The sequence below is a fragment of the Corvus hawaiiensis genome, chromosome 17, assembly GCF_020740725.1.
Source record: "Corvus hawaiiensis isolate bCorHaw1 chromosome 17, bCorHaw1.pri.cur, whole genome shotgun sequence".
Classification (NCBI taxonomy): Eukaryota; Metazoa; Chordata; class Aves; order Passeriformes; family Corvidae; genus Corvus; species Corvus hawaiiensis.
In genome coordinates, this window is record NC_063229.1 from 14,273,527 (window position 1) to 14,291,562 (window position 18,036).

At 45.4% G+C, this 18,036-nt stretch overlaps 1 protein-coding gene across 1 annotated transcript; it reads left to right on the forward strand.

Moving 5' to 3' along the window:
- The first annotated feature begins 9,889 nt into the window (after nucleotides 1-9,889).
- CBLN4 (cerebellin 4 precursor) lies at nucleotides 9,890-17,365 on the forward strand. The gene is made up of 3 exons (XM_048322184.1): nucleotides 9,890-10,950; nucleotides 12,288-12,404; nucleotides 14,890-17,365. The coding sequence occupies exons 1-3, from the start codon at nucleotides 10,684-10,686 to the stop codon at nucleotides 15,085-15,087; spliced, it is 582 nt and encodes a 193-aa protein (XP_048178141.1). The 5' UTR covers nucleotides 9,890-10,683; the 3' UTR covers nucleotides 15,088-17,365.
- Nucleotides 17,366-18,036: the final 671 nt, after the last annotated feature.

Below are 18,036 nucleotides of genomic sequence, written 5' to 3' on the forward strand. Positions count from 1 at the left end.
GAAAGTTTTTGGCTGAGTGTTTTATTTTGTCCTGTCCCCCTTAAGTAGGACAATAAAATAGTTCTTTTTATGGCAAATGTCATGTGTTTGCCATAAATGCTATAGAAATTAATCAATAGATAACGTTTGCATTGTCAGGAAGAGAAAAATGTCAGAGCAGCAAAATAAAAGTCTCATGAAGCATCGAATGGATACGGGAGGGAATTATCCATGGTTTTCAAAAAAGAAAATATTTCTGTTGTGTTTGTTGGCTTTTGCATGTTTCTAATTAGAGTAATTATCAGGAGCTCAATGTATGGGAGGAAAAGAGGCCGAGAGATGCAAGGACAAAACAGGTGTGTTGAACATGAACAGCAGAAAGGAGTTGTAAAAGGGCCCTGATAAAATCGGGCATTTTCTCTCCCAGCTTTGCAAACAGTGTGGGTTGAGAGAAAAGTGAATTACCTGATTTATTTTGGGTCTTTCTGCCCCGTGTTTGGGCTTTGATGGAAATGCTGAACTTGAGCACTAAGAGGAGTTGGGATTAACCTCTCTGAAAGGCTTAGATGCACTCACACGGCAGAATTCCATCATCACAGCCCTCTGTGAGCTGGCATTTAACACTTCTCCATATCCAGCATCGCCTTTGCTGCTCCAGGTGTGACCTGGAACATCCAGGAGTTCAGGAAAACGCCAGGACAGAGACTGGCTGCTGCAGCACAGAGAATCTCAGTGCTGGGGCAGCCAGGGACAATCACCAGGAGTGCAGAGGCACTTGGACACTGCCTGGAAATTGGGGATGGAAGATTTTTTCCATGTCTGCACCAGCCAAATGTGTCATTTTGGCTCCACAACAGTCTTTTGGAGCAGTTAACCACGTGCACTCATGTTTCTCAGAGGCAAAAGGAATGAAACAAAACCAAAATTAGCACCCCCGAGACTTACTTTGCATAAAAATATTTGCAGAAGCAATTCAAGTATTTAATTTTACACACAAAAATATTGGCTGTATTTGCCTTGAGTCAGCATCAGAGCAATGATATCTCCAGGATCTGCAGATCCCACCCCTGATTTCTGCCTGGAAGAGGAAAATTCAATTCCTTTTGAATTCCTTGCACCCCTCATCCACAGTGGCCTGTGCAGTGCAGGTGCCTGCCCTGTAACCACCACTGGCACCTTTGGATGTGTGATTACAGCTCCAAAACCTGAGCTCTCTCCATTGGCATGGGAATCGTGTCAGATAATCCTGCATCCAAGGGCCATTTCCATGGATCAGGATCCCTGCATCCCTGAGCAGCGTTCGTGATGCCCGTGATAGGTTTCATGGTTTTTTAGCTCCAAAGTCCTGGAAAGTCTCTTTTAACTGAGGATTCTTTCCTTTTATCCCCCTCATTACTTTTTTCCCCTCATTACTTTTCCCCCAAGTCTTTCTTCTCCATTATTTTATCTAGCAGCTTGTACTTGTTTTATAGCCCAGCTGGCACGGCCTCTTCCAATTAAAAATATATCCTGCCCAGTGGTCGATATCTGGGCCTTTGTGTGAACATCCTGGAGCATTAATTAAAGAAATTAATGCCCAAGCACCTTCTTGGCATGAAGTTCTATCCTTTCAGAGAGCACAAAGCTTTCCTATGGAGTGGGAGATGTTTCTGTTTTCCCAAATAAGCTGTTCCTTCAGTGCCTGGGAGCTTGAGACATCCCAATCTATTAATAAAAATAAATAGATCTCGTTCCCTACCTTGTTCTTTGTTTCTTTATTTAGCATAAGGCTGGGGTTTTCCAAGTCTCTTCAATTGTATTCTTGTGTTTTAGGGGTATAAAGAATAATGGTTTTTACACCTCAATATTTATTTGGGATTAGATAGATGAGCTCCAGGTCTCCCTGTGGATAATGTCCTTGGAATCCCTCCTTAGCAGGTGATGGTTTCATCCTGCAAAAGTCATAAAAGTCAGAGCGTTGGGTGAAGCTTCTCTTTGTGTAGGTTATTGATATTAGGAGCAATCTGACCTGCAAAACTGCAGCATTTTTACATCTGGGCTATTTTTTTCACACAGAGCTGATTTTTGGCATGTTCTGGAATATGAAAGCTTAGTGAGGGTGTTACAGAAAGTTCTGGTCAGTGGAATTAATTTCAATATTCAGCTGTGTGGAGCAAGGCTCTCGGTCAGATCTGCACTGATCTTCCTCTGCTGACAGCTCAGCTGTGCCAGAACCGCTGGATCCAGGAGGAAAAGGAGACCTCTTTCCATGGCTTGTTTCCTCAAAATTCACATCCCTGGTAGGGTGAGCAGGAGCAGCAGGGACAGGGAAGATAAATTCTGTATCTCCTTTTGGACAATAATGGCCCTCAGCAGAACCACGGCTCAGAACAGCCCCGCACTCCAGGCTTGGAGCTCCCAGAAGAAACCCCTGACTCCAGGAAATGCTGGAAGAAATGGAGCTCATTTAGGCACAGGTCACTGAAGGGATTTGAGCTCCCACAGGGGCACCACTCACAAGGGGTTTTCAAGAATTCACAGGCTGAAATACAAATATCTTTCCCCAGGGGCAGAATTTTCCCAGGGCTTCTTCAAACCGATGATGTGAAGAGCAGAGATTATCCAGCACTGGAGTCAGTGGAAAAACTTTAACTTCCATAAGTGCACAATTATATCCCAGGGCAGTGGCTGACCTTTGCTTTCCAGTTGTCCTGTTTTTTTTCCCCCCTTTCCTATTTGAACTGCAGGCACCAGGCAGAGTGCTCCTGCTAATTTGTATAAATGAGCAGTAAAAATAAAACTTGTGGTCACTTGGAAGGTGTTCTATGCCGAAATCTTTGATGCTGCTTATGAATACAGGTTTCTGGCTTGAATTAATGCCTTTCAAATCCAAACCAGTTTTAGGAGAAGGGAAAAATGGTGTTGGATAAAGAGAATAAAAGTGGGGTTTCTGAAAGGGCACCTGTTGGGTGCTCACTGTACAACAGCTAAGGCCTGAAAGAGTTGGAAAATCCTCACTCTTGTGCTCAGGAAGTTGCTGGCACAGAAGAGCCACAAAGAAGTTTCAAACTGCTCATCCTAAAGAAGAACATGTGGAAAATTCAGGCCTGGGGCTGTTTTGATGAAGAGCTGAGGTGGCTCAAAGATCTCCTGGACAGATCCTTCCCTGCCTCGATCCCAGAGGTTGGGATGTGAATATTCACAGGAACAAGATTCCAGTCCCTGAGTGAACGGCTCAATCAGGCTGCCAAAATGCTCAACTGGTAAGTCTTCCCCCTAAATTCAATGTAAATATTCATTTTTTCACTGTTTAGCATGTACTAAAAGCTTTATTCTCAGAGTAACAAAGAACAGGAGAGCCTTTGAAAGCTCCAGCTCATTCTCATGCAGGTGTGAATACTTTGTGAAAATAAGATTTTCTTTAGCACTAACTTGAATCCTTCACCTCACAGCACGGTGTGATGTGCCTGAGCAGCCCAGTGGCTTTTTGGGTGTACACTGAAATGACTGCAGGCATTGCTAAATGTGCTTTAAGCCTTCCCACTTGCTACCTATTTACCCAGGAATGAATTCTGCCCGCTGGGAATATTCTATACAACGGCAGTCATCAGTAATTAAACAAGAGAAAGCCACAAAGTAACTAAATATTGCTTTAAGCTCATTTGACAAATAAGGCATTTGAAACAAAAGGTCTCAGATGCAGATTTGAAGTCCCTGGATGCAATTCAAAAGTGCTGCAATGTGTTTAGAAACATAAATCACTGACACACTTTTGCAAAAGGGTAAATAACTGGTGATCTCTGCTGTGGTGATGTCATTTGCTCATAAGCACTGACCTAAAAAAACCCCAAACCCCAAGGGTTATTGTCCATAAAGATCAAGTACTGATGAGCAGATTTTTACCAAAATTCTTCCTGTAGCTCCTAGAAATGTTCCTGGACAAGCTCTGTAGGACTCGGCCTGAAATGGTGCAATTATAAATAGAAATTTGCTCAACTCCAGTCCAGGAACTTTTCTGAGTCAGTAAATAACTCCCAGATGACATCCCAAGTTGCTGTCATTAATACTGAAGCTTGCTCCTTGGAGTGCTGCCATCTGAGACAATCTGATCTCTCACGTTGCCATCAGGAATTAAGCTGATTAGGAAAATCAGACCCCTTCCAAATCCTGTAGATTATGGATTTACTGAACTTGCCCTGTGAAAGGACAACCTTGCTGGGATGACTCTGCTCTCCAAGTCCTGGCTGTGGTGGATGAAGCAGCTCTCCAGTTTCTTGGCCCAAAAGGCACAAAAATTGGTGTTTTAGGTGTGTAAATCTTTTTCTGCATTTGTCTCTCCCTTTCTGCAGGCAGGAAAGCTGTGCTGGCACCCTCCCCAAAGGGCTGGAATTCATGCAAAAAATAACTTCTGTCTTAAAGCTTTTTTTTGTCTGAATCCCTTGAGACTCAGATCTGCTCATTAACACTGATCTCGAACTCATCCCGAGGGAGAGCTTTGAGACAAAGCTCAGTGCAATGCGGGCAGAAATTTTCTTACCTGCTGAAAGACAATGTCTCAAACTGAAAATTCCAAGGACTGGGATTGGTGTAGGCTGGGATTCACACACTGCACGGTAGGAAGTGACTTTTGGAATGGAAATCTTTCAGAAGGACACCCTTGTCAAGTACTTTGACCTCACAGTGGTTACTGAATGCAGATCTCCAGCAGTATTTACTGGATGGTTGGTTTTAACCTTTTCCCTTAGGTTTTCTTTGTTCATTTTGGAGAACTCACAAGTTCATTCAGCTTTGCTCATTTAGGCCTCTGCAGATGGAGCTGTCCTGGGGTTGTTGCACCCTTTGCCCTGACACGAGCCATTGCAAGCATCTTGTCTGCTGCAAAAAAGGCTCAAAAAACTGTTGGAGGAGCAGAAAAACTGGGGCTTCCAAAAAACCATTCATTTTTGGAAGCCGAATACTGGGGAGAAGAAGTAAAAAAGGTGACATGGCATGTTCCTGTCCCAATTGCCAAGGATTTCCTAGAGATTTGGAGGCTGTGCCCGGCTCCAGAGATTTGCTCTTATGATATTTATTCTAAAACAGGAGGAGGAAAACTCAGCTACTTCCAGGTGCCCTGCTGTGATTTTTCTGTTTCCCAGCAGTGTGTGAATGTGTCAGGAGCAGCTGATGTGACCCTTGCAGGGAGGCTGGACACCAATCCCAGCAGCAAAAGGATGCCTTGGAAGGTGGTGAGTGAACAACCAATCCCTCCAATAGAAAAAAAATCAAACCCTCCAATATATAAAAAAATCAAACCCTCCAATACATAAAAATCAAACTCTCCAATACCTAAAAAATCTGTAGAAGTTGGCACATCTCAATAGATGGCACTAAGAATCCTAATGCAAAGCCATTCCCTGTGGCTTCCTCCCCAAATATCAGCACAAGCCTTCCAGTCAATCCAATCCCTCTAAATCTCAAACAAGCAATCTGATCAATGGACAACCTCCTGTTCACTGCTTGTTTTAATGCAAATGACTCCCTCAGCAGTGCTAGTCTTAATTTTCCATTGGCCCTTGATGTGGAACTCCTTTGGTGAGAAATAAATCCGGGACAAGTCCTCCTGAGGGGAGGTGATCTGTGCACCTCGATGGATGTGGAGGGAGATGCATTAAATTTCACCACTTCATGAGCTCATTTTTCTCTGTTTCCTTGACACCAAATTAGCACACAAATACATCCACAAAATATATTCAACATTTTAAGCTAAACTGACCACCAGCAGAGTGCTGGAGCCTCTGCAAACTCCATCCTGAGTGTGGAACAAACCCCTTTGTTTGATCCTTCCCTCCTGTCAAAAGGGGAAGCTTCTCCTGCCAGGCTGTTTTCCTGGTTTTCTGACTGTATCATCTGATTTTCTTGCATTTGAGCAAAAATCTCACTTCTTGCCTCATTAAAATGCTGTTGAAACACCCAAGATCACTCCCTAGGTCAGGGCAGAGCTTTGTAAAATTATTTATTTCACAGGATTGCACAGATGGATCAGGAAAATTAACAGAAAAACGTGGGAAAAACAGGAGATCTTTCCTAGACATGAACTGAAGTACAGTAGTAAACCAAGACTTAAATTTAAATGCAAATACCTGCTTTAAAAGCAGTTAATGTATGTGCTTGATTTTATGGTCTTAATCCACCCAACCCCTGTTTTTACAGGAGGTTTAAACATGTCAATACTTCCTGGAAGTATTTTGAATACACATAAATACAGGAAATATCGAGCTATTTGTGGATAGTTTAGTGAGGATTAATGATGGCATTTGCTGGCCTGTTGGTGGCAAACAACTGACTCCTACCTGGGGTCTAGGAAGGAGCAAAAAGAACCTCCAGGGTCATATTTTGCTCTCACTTTCACACTGATGTAATCCCAAAGTCTGTTGGACTCAGAGCACCAGAAACATTGGGATATTCCCAGACATCCATCAAGGAGCAGCTGCTGCTGGAAGGACTGGCAGCATCTGCCTGGGAGCATTTCAAACCCCAATTTTCACTGGGTGCTTGGGGCTGGGGTGTGCTCAGCTGTGGTCAAAGAGAAGCTCTGGCTGCACGAGAAATGCTGAATAAAGACCTCAAATGCCAGAGCTGTCAGCAGATCTGAGCAGTGTTACCTTCACACATGCAGGCATCCTGCTGACTCATTTTCTTAATCACCTCCAAAATTCACAGGGAGTTTTAAAATTCTGTTTGCTGAGGAGGCCATCAAAACACAGATTTATCATAGCAGAGTGTCAGGGAAAATAAAGCAGCCCAACAAATACAGGCAGAAGATTGGTTTTTATTGTGTTCTCTGTTCTGCTGCTTCAGAAAATTAAAAAAATTCTTGAAGATGGGATGGACTGAGGAGAGGTACATGGAAATAGGCAAACTACAGAAAAGGCTTACTTCAAAAACCAAGGAAAATTGGATTTCAGACTAAAATAAAGCAAGGAAAATCTAGGCTTGAGTCTGCATCAGTGTGAATTAAAGACCAAAACCTTCTATTCATTGTAGGCACGTGTAGAGCTGAAGATTTTATTATATTCCTATAGGATTGCTTTGCATATTATGCTTATTTAAATGAAGTGAAATTTACTTCATAAAATATTTACAGCCTGTTCTTAAGAACCATCAGGCTCATTAGCCAGGTGAATTTGTCTTGGGTTTGGCCAACAAACTGTTTGAGCAGCAGAGAACCACGGGCCAGCTGTCTGGGAGCCAACAGCCAGATGGAGATGCCAGCCAGCTCAGGAATTGCAATCCCAGCCTGAAAGGATGTCAGAGCACTGGGAAAAGCCTGACCACGGAGCTCCACGAGCACAGGTGGGGATTGCCATCAGTATTCTGGGATGGAATCCCCCCCTGTGCCCCCTCATCTCACGTCTCCTCATTAGGGTGGGCTCGGCAGAGCACAGAGATGGGGGGAGATCCTGGGAGGGGCTGGGGGTGCTCAGCTCCCTGCAAAAACCTCTCCATGCTCAGCAAACAGAAAGCTCAGCCTGGCAGAAGGGAAGAATAATTAGGCTGAAGAAGAAAGGCAAGGAGAGGAAGGAGGGCTCTGTCACCGAGGGGTTAGAAGGATTCCAAAGGCCTCCAGACACAAGCACGGAGCTCAAAAGCATGAGAGGAAGTCTGAGGCAGATTATTCCTCCCTTTTGTGAGGCAAATGACTAATTATACAATGCAAGATGTTCTGTTTCCAAAGAGATTTGGAAGGTATCATGCAATATTGATACAGAAATCTTATTTAATGCAGGTTTGCAAGGCAAGAGGTAGAAGGAAATGTAAATGCAAACATGGTGTTTTATCCTGATTCTCCCTGTGGCTCTTCCCTCTGTCAGAAAGCCTCCTCAGTGCTGGGGGTCTCCTGTGAAACAGCAAAATTCTCCCAGCTGGAGGCAGTTTTAGGCTTCCACAGTGTGTCCAGAAAGGGAAAGATGCTGTGAGCTTAATCTAACTGTTTCCATTGTTGTGTACTGTTGCTATTTATTTTACTCATTTTTCTTTCAAAGGAAGAAAAACCAAATCCCTGTTAGCAGGAGCTGGATCAATACTGGGAAATTCTGTCAGATAAAATAAGAGCAATCATTAACCTTGTTGCTTATGAATTAAATGCAAACTCCACTTTTCAACTCACCTCTCCCACAGCATCCCCTGCAAACTTCCCTCATTTTGCTCAGCAATCAAAGCCCAGCTCAGCCACCCAAACAGAGATTGTTACAAATAACCTCCGAGCTCTCTTCCTTCTGCTTGGCTGGGAAGAAAGGAGGAGGTGTTTCCTGGTATCAGATATTTTGATGATAGGGACTCTCCAGGCTGCTTCCTTAGGTGGATTATGGATATTATTTATAGCCCTGATGTCTCTTGGAGGAGCACATGGAGAACGTTCATGGCCATGCCCCAGCTCTGCTCTGGTCCAGGTGTGGGGTCCCCTGGCCAAATCCCAGTGCAGTGAAAGTCATCCCTCTCTAATCCCAGCACAGGGAGGAGCTGGAGCTGCTGGAGAGAGTCCAGAGGAGGCACCAGGATGAGCAGAGGGATGGAGCAGCTCTGCTGGGAGGAAAGGCTGGGAGAGCTGGGATGGTTGTTACTGGTGCTGTTACTTGTGCAGTGTTAAAAGGCCACTCAGCAGCTTTAGGGACAGAAGAGATTTGAAGCAGGAGATGTTGAAATAGTGCGGAAATATTTATATTTAACTGTTTGTATTTGTTTACAAAACACTTTTCCCACAGCTTTGTTTTGCTAGAGTCCTCAAACTGGTGTTCCTGTGCACAGGAGGGAATCTTTTAATCTGCAGCTCAAATTTCTACAAGAGGTACAAAGCTGTGCTCAAGTATTTGTTTGATTTCTAGTTTCCTTTCCTTACAGTAAGTGGTGCCTCTCAGCTGGATCCTTCCATCCATCTTTGTTGTGTCACTGAGCAAGAGGACGTTGATGCATTCCTAGAAAACAGAACCATTTCTTTTTGCCTCTTGCCTGATCAACGGAATTCCTTAAAATTTGAGTCTGGCCTTCTGAATTTTAGGGAGTTTGATGCTTGCTAAGAAGACTTTTGGCTGCACGCTTCTCAAAGACTTTGCTGAGTTCTGCAGAGTTAATGCTTCACTCTTGGTTCTCTGCATCAACTGAAAACCAGTCCCAGCTCACACTTGCCCACAGAAAGCTTTGCTGTTCAGCAGAGAGTGGATTTTGGTGCTTTTTATTCCTCCTCTTAGTTTCCTGTTGCTTGTTTAATTTCTTCTGTCTGCACCCAGAGATGCCTTGGGCAAGCAGGGAATGGAGGCTGCTGCTGTTAATGGTTGGCACAGGACGTATTTGTTGCAAAGCTGTTACAGGCACAAACAATTTGCTGTACTGAAAGGCATCTATCTAAAAATCATTTGCTCAATTTCTTCTAAACTGTTGGCGCTTTTTTGGTTTGGATAGAAATCTGTGTAGCCAATTCTGCGTCTGGGAGCACTGTGCCACTTCTGCCAGTCCCTGAAGTGAGTTTAGGTTTCACCATGAGACTATTTCAAACAGGGCCAGGCAATGCAGGAAGGGTCTTGTCCAGAAGCCATCAGCAGCACCAAGCCACTCATGTTTTTAATAATCTCGAAATTCATGGGAGAACTACGCTAAGGTACCTGCTCAGTCTCCCAATCCTTCCAGTACACACCACAAAAGTAAATTAATCAGAGACAGAGGTGTTAAATCACACCATAACCATGTGGCAGCACCGTGAGGTGGCACCTGGCCACGTTAATGCTCGAAGAGGAGGCAGGAAAGTCCTGCCGGTGACCTCAGGGTGTGATTTGAGGAAAGCTGTTCCCTCCTGCGTGCTCGGGGTGTCCTGCCCCGAGCCCAGCTGCAAACACCTGCACAGGAGCTCCGTGCCCTGGGACACTCCCGCAGGTTCAGTGCAGCCTTGCAGGCTGCAGCGCTTCCCCATCCTCGTCCTCCTGAAAATCGGGGATGTTGCGATGTCCTGGCGCTTTCCCTTGGGCTTTGCAGCCGCTTCAGAAGTTGCCTGGGAGGACAAGAGTGTGTGTGAGCAGGGGCAGTTCGAGGGGAGGCTCCCTGGGGATGAAACCTCGAGCCTGCCCCGCTAGATGAGAACTGGGCAGGTTTGTTCTGACACAGCTGCTGCGGAGGGGGGGATTTGTGGCGGGGGAAGATAGAGAGAGAGAAGTGCAGTGTGCAGCACCCTGCCGCTGCTATCAGAGGCAGGATCTGGCAGTTCTGGGGGAAGGTGCCACCTCTCCGCTCCGCCACTCCGAGCATTCTGGATCTCCAGCTCGAATTGCCGGCAGCGGCGATCATGGCAGCGCCGGATGGGTTTATTTCTTCGCCACCTCTCGTTTCTCTCTCTCAGCAATAATTCACCTGAGGGCTTCTTTTCCCCCCGCCTCCCCTTCTCGCGCTCTTTTTTGATGTGCAGAGAGGGGAGAAAAGGGCGTTCTGGACAGCGCGTATTTCGCTCGGCAGCTTTTTGCGGCGCGCTTTAAAGAGCTCGCCAAAGGACCCGGGGGGAGAGAGAGAGAGAAAGAGAAAGAAAGAGGGGGGAAAAAAAAAAAGAGCACGGCACAAAGTGGTGGCGGTGGGAGGAGAAGGCGAGGAGAGAAGAGCCGGCGGGCAGGAGCCGGCGGAGAGCAGAGCCGGAGCAGCGCGGTGTGTGCGCGGAGCCGCCCGCGGTGGCCGGAGCGGGGCGCGGAGCGGCCGCGGGTGCGGACCATGGGCTGGCGGCTGCTGCTGCTGGCCCTGGCGCTGGGCGGCCGCGCCGCCACCGCGCAGAACGACACCGAGCCCATCGTGCTGGAGGGCAAGTGCCTGGTGGTCTGCGACTCCAACCCGGCCCCCGACGCCAAGGGCTCGTCCTCCTCGCCGCTGGGCATCTCCGTGCGGGCGGCCAACTCCAAGGTGGCCTTCTCGGCCGTGCGGAGCACCAACCACGAGCCCTCCGAGATGAGCAACAAGACGCGCATCATCTACTTCGACCAGGTGAGCGCCGCGCCCGAGGGACCGCGGGGCCGCTGCACATCCCCCGCGCATCAACAGGTGCTCGCCCCTTCCCGGATCCCGGCTAAAACTTGGGAATCCACCCCGAGGCGGAGGGGCAGGGCAGGGCGAGCTGAGGCTGGGGGCTGCAGAGGTTCCCCATTTGCCCCCCGGGAGCGGCCCCTCCGCACCTGCGGCCCCGGGGAGAAGCGGGGACCGAGCCCGGGAGGTGCCGGGCTGGCAGCGCTCGGTGGCACCGGGGGGTGGCACGGCCCCGAGGGGCTTGGGGACAGGGGGACCTCAGGTGCAGCCTGTGTAGGGTTTAGACGGTTTGTTCAGCTTTTGAGAGGGGAAGAAGAGAGAATTTTTAGGGGAAATCCTTTAACTTTCCCTGCACAGTCCGAGGTTCACGGTCCAGCTTTGCTCAGCTCAGCACCAATATTAACGTGCAGATACCAACACAGGTTTTAATGCCAGCTCCTGTCCTGGGGCGAGCCCAAAGTCATAGAGACTGATGGTTCTTCTCGTTCCTCCACCCTTCTCTCGTGAGCAGCGAATTGTCGTGGCAACTGGAGCCAGATATGCCCCACAGCTTGGTACTGGCACTGTAAATGACCTTAAAACTCCATGGACAGTCCTAGAGGCTTCCGAGGGCTGTGCCTGGCACAAAAGAGCCTGGAAATACCAATTAAAATAAAGCACAACGAAGTGGAATGAAGGCAAAATGCAGTCATTGCAGAGGATGTGTACCATACTGGTGATGCACTCATTTCATATCTTCCCCTCTGTCACTTGCCTCCGTTTAATTAAACCCAAATCATTATTAGTGCCTGTAAGAACAACTGAAGCCAGTTTTTGCTGGGATGTGCCGGGTATTCCAGTAACTCAGCCTGGCTGTGAACTGGGAATGACTCCTGTCATTCATGCAATCCTTCCTCACACTTGGTGCTTGGGGAAGGCAGTGTTGGCTTGGCCGTTGCTTTTTAGCCAAAAGCCGTGAGCCACTCCCAGGACTGGTGTTTGGATGTCATTTCGGGGAAAGATGAACAAAAATGCCTTTTTAAAAACGTGTATGGAAGAAAGGACTTGAAGGTATGGTATAGTATCAAAGTAAGAAATAATTCTCACCTTAGTTTATTTGTAGTAAAGTTGTCCTATAAATACAACTAAATACCCATTTTATGAGTTATTCCAAAGTAAGCAACAGAAAATGAATAAACCAGCTTAGATGTAGATTTAAAATTTTCCGTGGGTGAATGGTTTCTAAAGTTGATAATCTGTATTTTCATTTAGCACTCACTACCTGTACTAATCCCCATGCTATATTTTTCTGTTTGTAGATCCTAGTAAATGTGGGCAATTTTTTCACGTTGGAGTCTGTCTTTGTAGCACCAAGGAAAGGAATTTACAGTTTCAATTTTCACGTAATTAAAGTCTATCAGAGTCAAACAATTCAGGTATGTTGATTGAGTATTATTACAAAATATTTATTTAAATTGTTTGTTTAGGATAGGGTCTTGACTTAGCACAGGAGCATTTAACAGGATTTTAAGGAAGAATAGTTTAGTTTACAGCAACCTGTGGTGTTGACTTCCTAGCAGCAGAGTCAATCATTTAAACAGAGCAGCTGAAATAAGGCAGAATCCTCACCTCAGGTAAATCACCACAGCTTCACTTCTGTGCCATGAATATCTGGGTGACATAAAGCATTCAAGAGAGGGAATGTTCCAAGAGTAAAAGAGAGCTCTGTTGAAAAGTTGTGTTTTGCTGCAGGTTAATCTCACTGTGTGGAACACAGGAGTTCTGGGTACCAGATTTGAGTATTTTTGGAACAATTTGTGCCCTGGCTCCTGGTGCCAGGTCCCTGGTTATGCCCTCAGTGTGCTGAGGACCAAGGTTGGTTATATCCCTACAGCAATGTCTTCTAGGGAGCCTTTACAGCAATTAAAACTTCATTTTTTCACTATATAATGTACAAAAGATGTGTCATATATTAGAAAAAAGGGGTAATTTTGCACTTTCTTCTGTAGCTTAATAGCAACGGAGCTGCCTCATTAAATACAAGAGGGAAAAGCCTCCAAGTTCCTGAACATCCCCTTGCTGAGCCAGCAGCAAATTCCTTGAAGTAATTCCTTAATCTTCCTGCCAGGTCAGGCAGTTGCTGTGACACCTCCTGGCTTCCCAGGGCTGGAGTAACATCTGTGGCTTCCCTCGTTTCCACCCACGAGACCTCCAGGTTCATTGAAGTGTCTGATGCTTTTCCTTGCTCTCTCCTGCTCCTGGACGTGTTTTTAAGGCTGCCAGGCTGAGCTGAGATGGATATCTGCAGGAGGAGTGATCAGACATTTCTCTGTGGCTGCTCTGCCTCTGCATTGCTGGCTCTGGATTTCCCAGGAAAAGTGTGAATGGTGGAGATGGGGAGAGCTGGTGGAAGCCACAGTCCTACCTCTGGTGAAATTCCCCTTCAGTTTACTGTGTAAAATCCTAATTCCAATCAGGTCAATGACAAAGCCTTAAATGAAACATTGGCCTCATGAAAATCTCTGTAGTGAGCTTATAGGCTGTTTAATGTGCTCAAAATGTGTTCTTTTCACTCTCTTGAATGCTGAAGGTTGAATAACTCTGTCAGCCACTTCAGTGGATTTCAAATGCACAGTATCAGGAAAGATGCCAAGCTTTGGGTTCTGGAAGTCCAGCTCGGACTTTGGTGTTTCACAAAGCAGGAGCTCAAACCTGGGAGTTTGGGACTCATGGCAGGGAATGTTCCAACCTGTGCATGGCCTGAAATCTTTCAGGAGTAAGAGATTCTGAAGGGATGGATGGGTTTGCTTGGCTCTGTTTTGGAACAGTCAGTGTGAGACCAAGCTGTGCAAACCTGTGATGTGTCCTCTGATTAAATTCCTGTAAGATGATGTGAGGAGAACCTGATGGTACAGAAGGAGTGAGATAAACCCAAGCCAAGCAATGAGTAAAGCCTTGATGCCCTTTTTCTGCGTGGTAAATGGGGAGGAGAACTGGAAACCATTGGAGTGGATCAAACTGGTTTGAGTCTCAGCCACATCCAGACTGAAGCCCCACTAAATCACCTGCAGGCTTCCTGCACAAGTGATGTTCCTCTGCCCCCACAACATCTGTCAGTGCCATTAAATATCATTAAACTGCAATGGGTTCCCCGGAGACTCCTGATTAAGTGGATTTCCCAGACAGGTGAATCCCAAATAAATACCAGACCCTGCTGCCCTGACTTCTGCTGAGCACTAATTTATTCTGTGGTGACTCCCATTAAAATTAATGGGAGCATATGCAAGGCCAGCAGAGTGGATGTGGGTAAGCATCCCATAATTCACCCCCTGTGACTGCATTAGAGCTGCTTGGAATGGAAAAACAGAGCAAAGCTGATCATTTGCCATGGGGGAAATGAAAAATGCCTGGAACTGCTCATTCCCCCAGGCCCTGCCCATCTTTATTAGAGATGCTGCTTTCAGAGCACAGGCTGTGCTGGCTTGCAGAAGTGTTTTACAGAAAAAATGGAGTGAGTTTATAAAGCTAAAAGTCAGTTCTAAACTTTAGAACCAGGCTGCCATCTGTATTGAGAGGGACACACATTTTGTTCCCAGTGCAGTGTAAGCTCCCAGCCCATTGTGGTGCCTCTGACACCTCGTGTCACATCTCTTGGTGACCAAACTTATTGAAAATACCTTTTTTTTTGCTCCTGTGTGACTAAATAATCCCTGAGATAGGCAAAGTGATACAAACTGAGGTGATGCCTCACTCAGCTGCAGGTCCAGCTCACATCCATTTGCTTTTGCCAAATAAATGTCATTACTGGTTTAAAACAACCCAAAAAGCACTGAGGATCGGGCCCTTGCACTGTGGTTAGTATTCAGGGGTGGTTCTTGATGTTTTGCTGTTAATTAGAGCTTTTCAGGGCTTCCCTTGCAGGTGAATTTGATGCTGAATGGGAAGCCAGTGATTTCTGCTTTCGCTGGGGACAAGGACGTCACCCGTGAAGCTGCCACTAACGGGGTCCTGCTCTACCTGGACAAGGAGGACAAGGTTTACCTGAAACTGGAGAAAGGGAACCTGGTCGGTGGATGGCAGTATTCGACATTCTCTGGCTTCCTGGTCTTTCCCCTGTAAAGTCAATTCTCCTGTGACATCCATCCCGGTGTGGACTCATCCTTGCCTCTGTTTACATGAAGATCATTTTGTCATCATGGCAGTGGTGGTTCTTTATTGCTTTCTCATGGGTGATTTTGGATTCTCTCTCTATGGATTTTGGCCCCATCTGAACTACTCAGAAGTCTCACAGAATTTTGTGTGTTCAAATACAATATCTTTGGACTGAGACTAGAGCAGACAATAAATATCAATGCTTAAGGTTACAGTCTAAAGCTCTGCAAGATTTATTCCAATTTCATTTTCTGGACTTACTTTGTGGAAGAAGTGGATTTTCTCTAATTGTGAAAAGACTGGCACCAAGTCTTTCCTGTAGGAGAGTTTGAGTTCAGACTCCAGTCAAGAGTTAGTGTGTTGCTGCCAAAGAACTGTGTATTGATAAATTGGTCACACGTGTTTCTGTCCCTGGGACTGGACTGCCACGATCTGTTCCATTGTCTTAGGAAGGTAATTCTTACTGCTAAGTGGTCGGCTTGAGTTCTCCTCTGCGTGTTGTGTGTTGGATGGTTCACCCAAATATTTAAGCTCAGTCACAATCAAGTCCAGCCTCCATAAACCTGAGGGGTTATGGATGTATTTTGGTTGGATACGGAAGGGGTTCCTCTTTTCCACGTGCTGATTCCTAAAATGAAAAGCAGATTATAACCATTCAGACAAAACTCCCCAGGGTTAAAGGTGATCATTCAGGCACAGCTTTACAAAAATAGCTTTGCCCTGCAGGACACCTCACACTTGTTCTTCAATTTTAATTAACATGATTGATAATTACTGCTTTATTCAGCTCCTGAGGGATTCCTTCCTTAGACACAACCACTTTGTCAGCTGGAGATGAGATCCCCTTGTTTGTATTTCTGTGTATTTTCCAACCCTTCTGTTGTGTTAAAGGTCTTTTCTGGTTTTGCCTTAACTCCACAGCTGTATAAAATTTTAGGTCATTTGTTCAACAAATATGAAATCCAAATAAGTGGTACCTAACTTGGTACAAAAGCTTCCCAGCTTTTTGTACAGGTCATGTGAATTCATAAACTTATTTATTATCTCATTGTTACATAATAAAGATTAATATATGTTAGCTGAATTTTTGACCTTTGGATTTTGGAAGTCGCTTCATACTATTTTTTTATTGGATATAATTGTTATATGCAAAATGGAAACTGCCCTGGGAGGCAGGAGAACTGCCACGAGTTAGTGTGGCAGAATCCTGGAGGTAATGAGAGGGATCGAGAAATAACCTATGCATTTTATTTAAAAATAAAATTTAGGCAGAAATCCTGGCCTCACTGAAGTTGGTGTTCAGAATCACGTTGATTCCAAAGGATTTTGGATGAAACCTGTTCTTTAGGTTCTGCCATCAGCACCAAACTCCAGTGCCATCAGATTGAATATTAAATAAAATGATTTTCTCATGAGCTGCTAATGAAAGCTTCATCCCTCGTGCCCCAAATACTCTGAAGTGATGGATCTTTGTGCCTTGTGTATCAGGAAGGATGTGGTTCTATATTAAAAGTTTCTGTGTACTTGAAAATGTTGGTGGGTGGAAGCATCTGCAGCAACCTGGGAGCTTCCCTAAAGGCCAGTTTGGGCTGGGATTTGCTGCTTTTGGGACCTGGTTCCAATTCCTTCCCTTGCTGGCCAAGTGCAGTGTGTCCTGTTGATATTTCACTGATTTAAAATCGAATTCATGGCTGGTTGGTGCTCCTTGTAAAAACATCAGGGAATCAGTGGCACAGCACTGTGCCCAAATTCCTGATTGTCCAGCACCTACCACCCAGGACTTTTTGGGCAGTTTCAGGAGGATTGGTGGGTACTTTGCACTCCTGTGAGATAAATCAGATGAGAAGGTGATTTCTTGGACCCAATTTTGTTTCTGTACTGACCACTGCAGTTGGGGAAGAAGTGGAAGGACCTGGCAAGAAGGTGAAAGATTCACATTGCTGAAAAATATTAAAAAGTTGTGATGAGCAATCAAAAATGTGTCCCTGCTGTACCCCCAAAATGTGTGTATATAAATATATGTATATCTAAACCCCCTGGAATTGCAGATCGTAGTTTGCATGATGTTATAAAGAGGTTACTTGTCCTAAGAGTTTATTTCAGAGGGGAGCATCAATATTTTGTATAAAATTGGTAAAATCTGCAATCTCACCTTGCCCATGGATATATCTGTAATGTAAAAGAAGTGTTGCTACTGAGACAGAAGAAAAACGGCATTAAAGGTGTCAGTATAATTTCAGAATGATAAGTGTATCTAACTTCTTTCATCTGTAAACACGTGATCTTTAATGGCTGCCTTTAGCATCCAGCAAAAATCCTCAACCATCTCATTATTGCCTTGATTGCCCCTCAGCAAAACATTTCTGATTTCTTCAGAGTCATTAATGCTTACTTCAACTTGAGCTGGAGAGACTGGGAAGTTGTTCCGTGGATACTCCTTGATGGAAAGTGCTTCTAAAATCTGTTGAAAAGCCTGCACAAATAATTACCAACTAATTATTTTGCTGGTCAAAGCAAAGATTTAATTGGAGTTGCTGTCATCACACAGGGCTGGGCACTCAGAGGTGGCCTCTAGGGTCAGGCAGGTCCCATTTAAACATTTAATTAAGAGCAAACTGTGAGGTTTAGACACAACCTTGAGCTACCAGATCTTGTCCTCATTTTTGTGTTGTCCCACCACAGCTGTGCCAGCAGGAGCTGCTCCCAGAAGAGAGAGGATGAGCCAGGCTGGATGGAGCCAGGGCTGGAAAATGAAATTCCTTTTCCTTCTGCCTTCCCATGTCCCTCATTTTCCTGTTGGGAAGCAACGGCTCAGGAGACGCTTCACTTTTTAAAGGGTATTTAAGATTAGAGGTTTGATTGTTTTCAAAGAACTTAAACCCTGTGTTGAGCTGCACTGTAAAGGTTAGAGCCGAC

What these genes read in the sequence shown, in the direction of transcription:
- CBLN4 (XM_048322184.1), top strand. Translation starts at nt 10,684, where the DNA reads ATGGGCTGGCGGCTGCTGCTGCTGGCCCTGGCGCTGGGCGGCCGCGCC. An exon ending in GCATCATCTACTTCGACCAG is followed by an intron (nt 10,951 to 12,287) that starts GTGAGCGCCGCG and finishes TTCTGTTTGTAG; the next exon opens with ATCCTAGTAAATGTGGGCAA. An exon ending in ATCAGAGTCAAACAATTCAG is followed by an intron (nt 12,405 to 14,889) that starts GTATGTTGATTG and finishes CTTCCCTTGCAG; the next exon opens with GTGAATTTGATGCTGAATGG.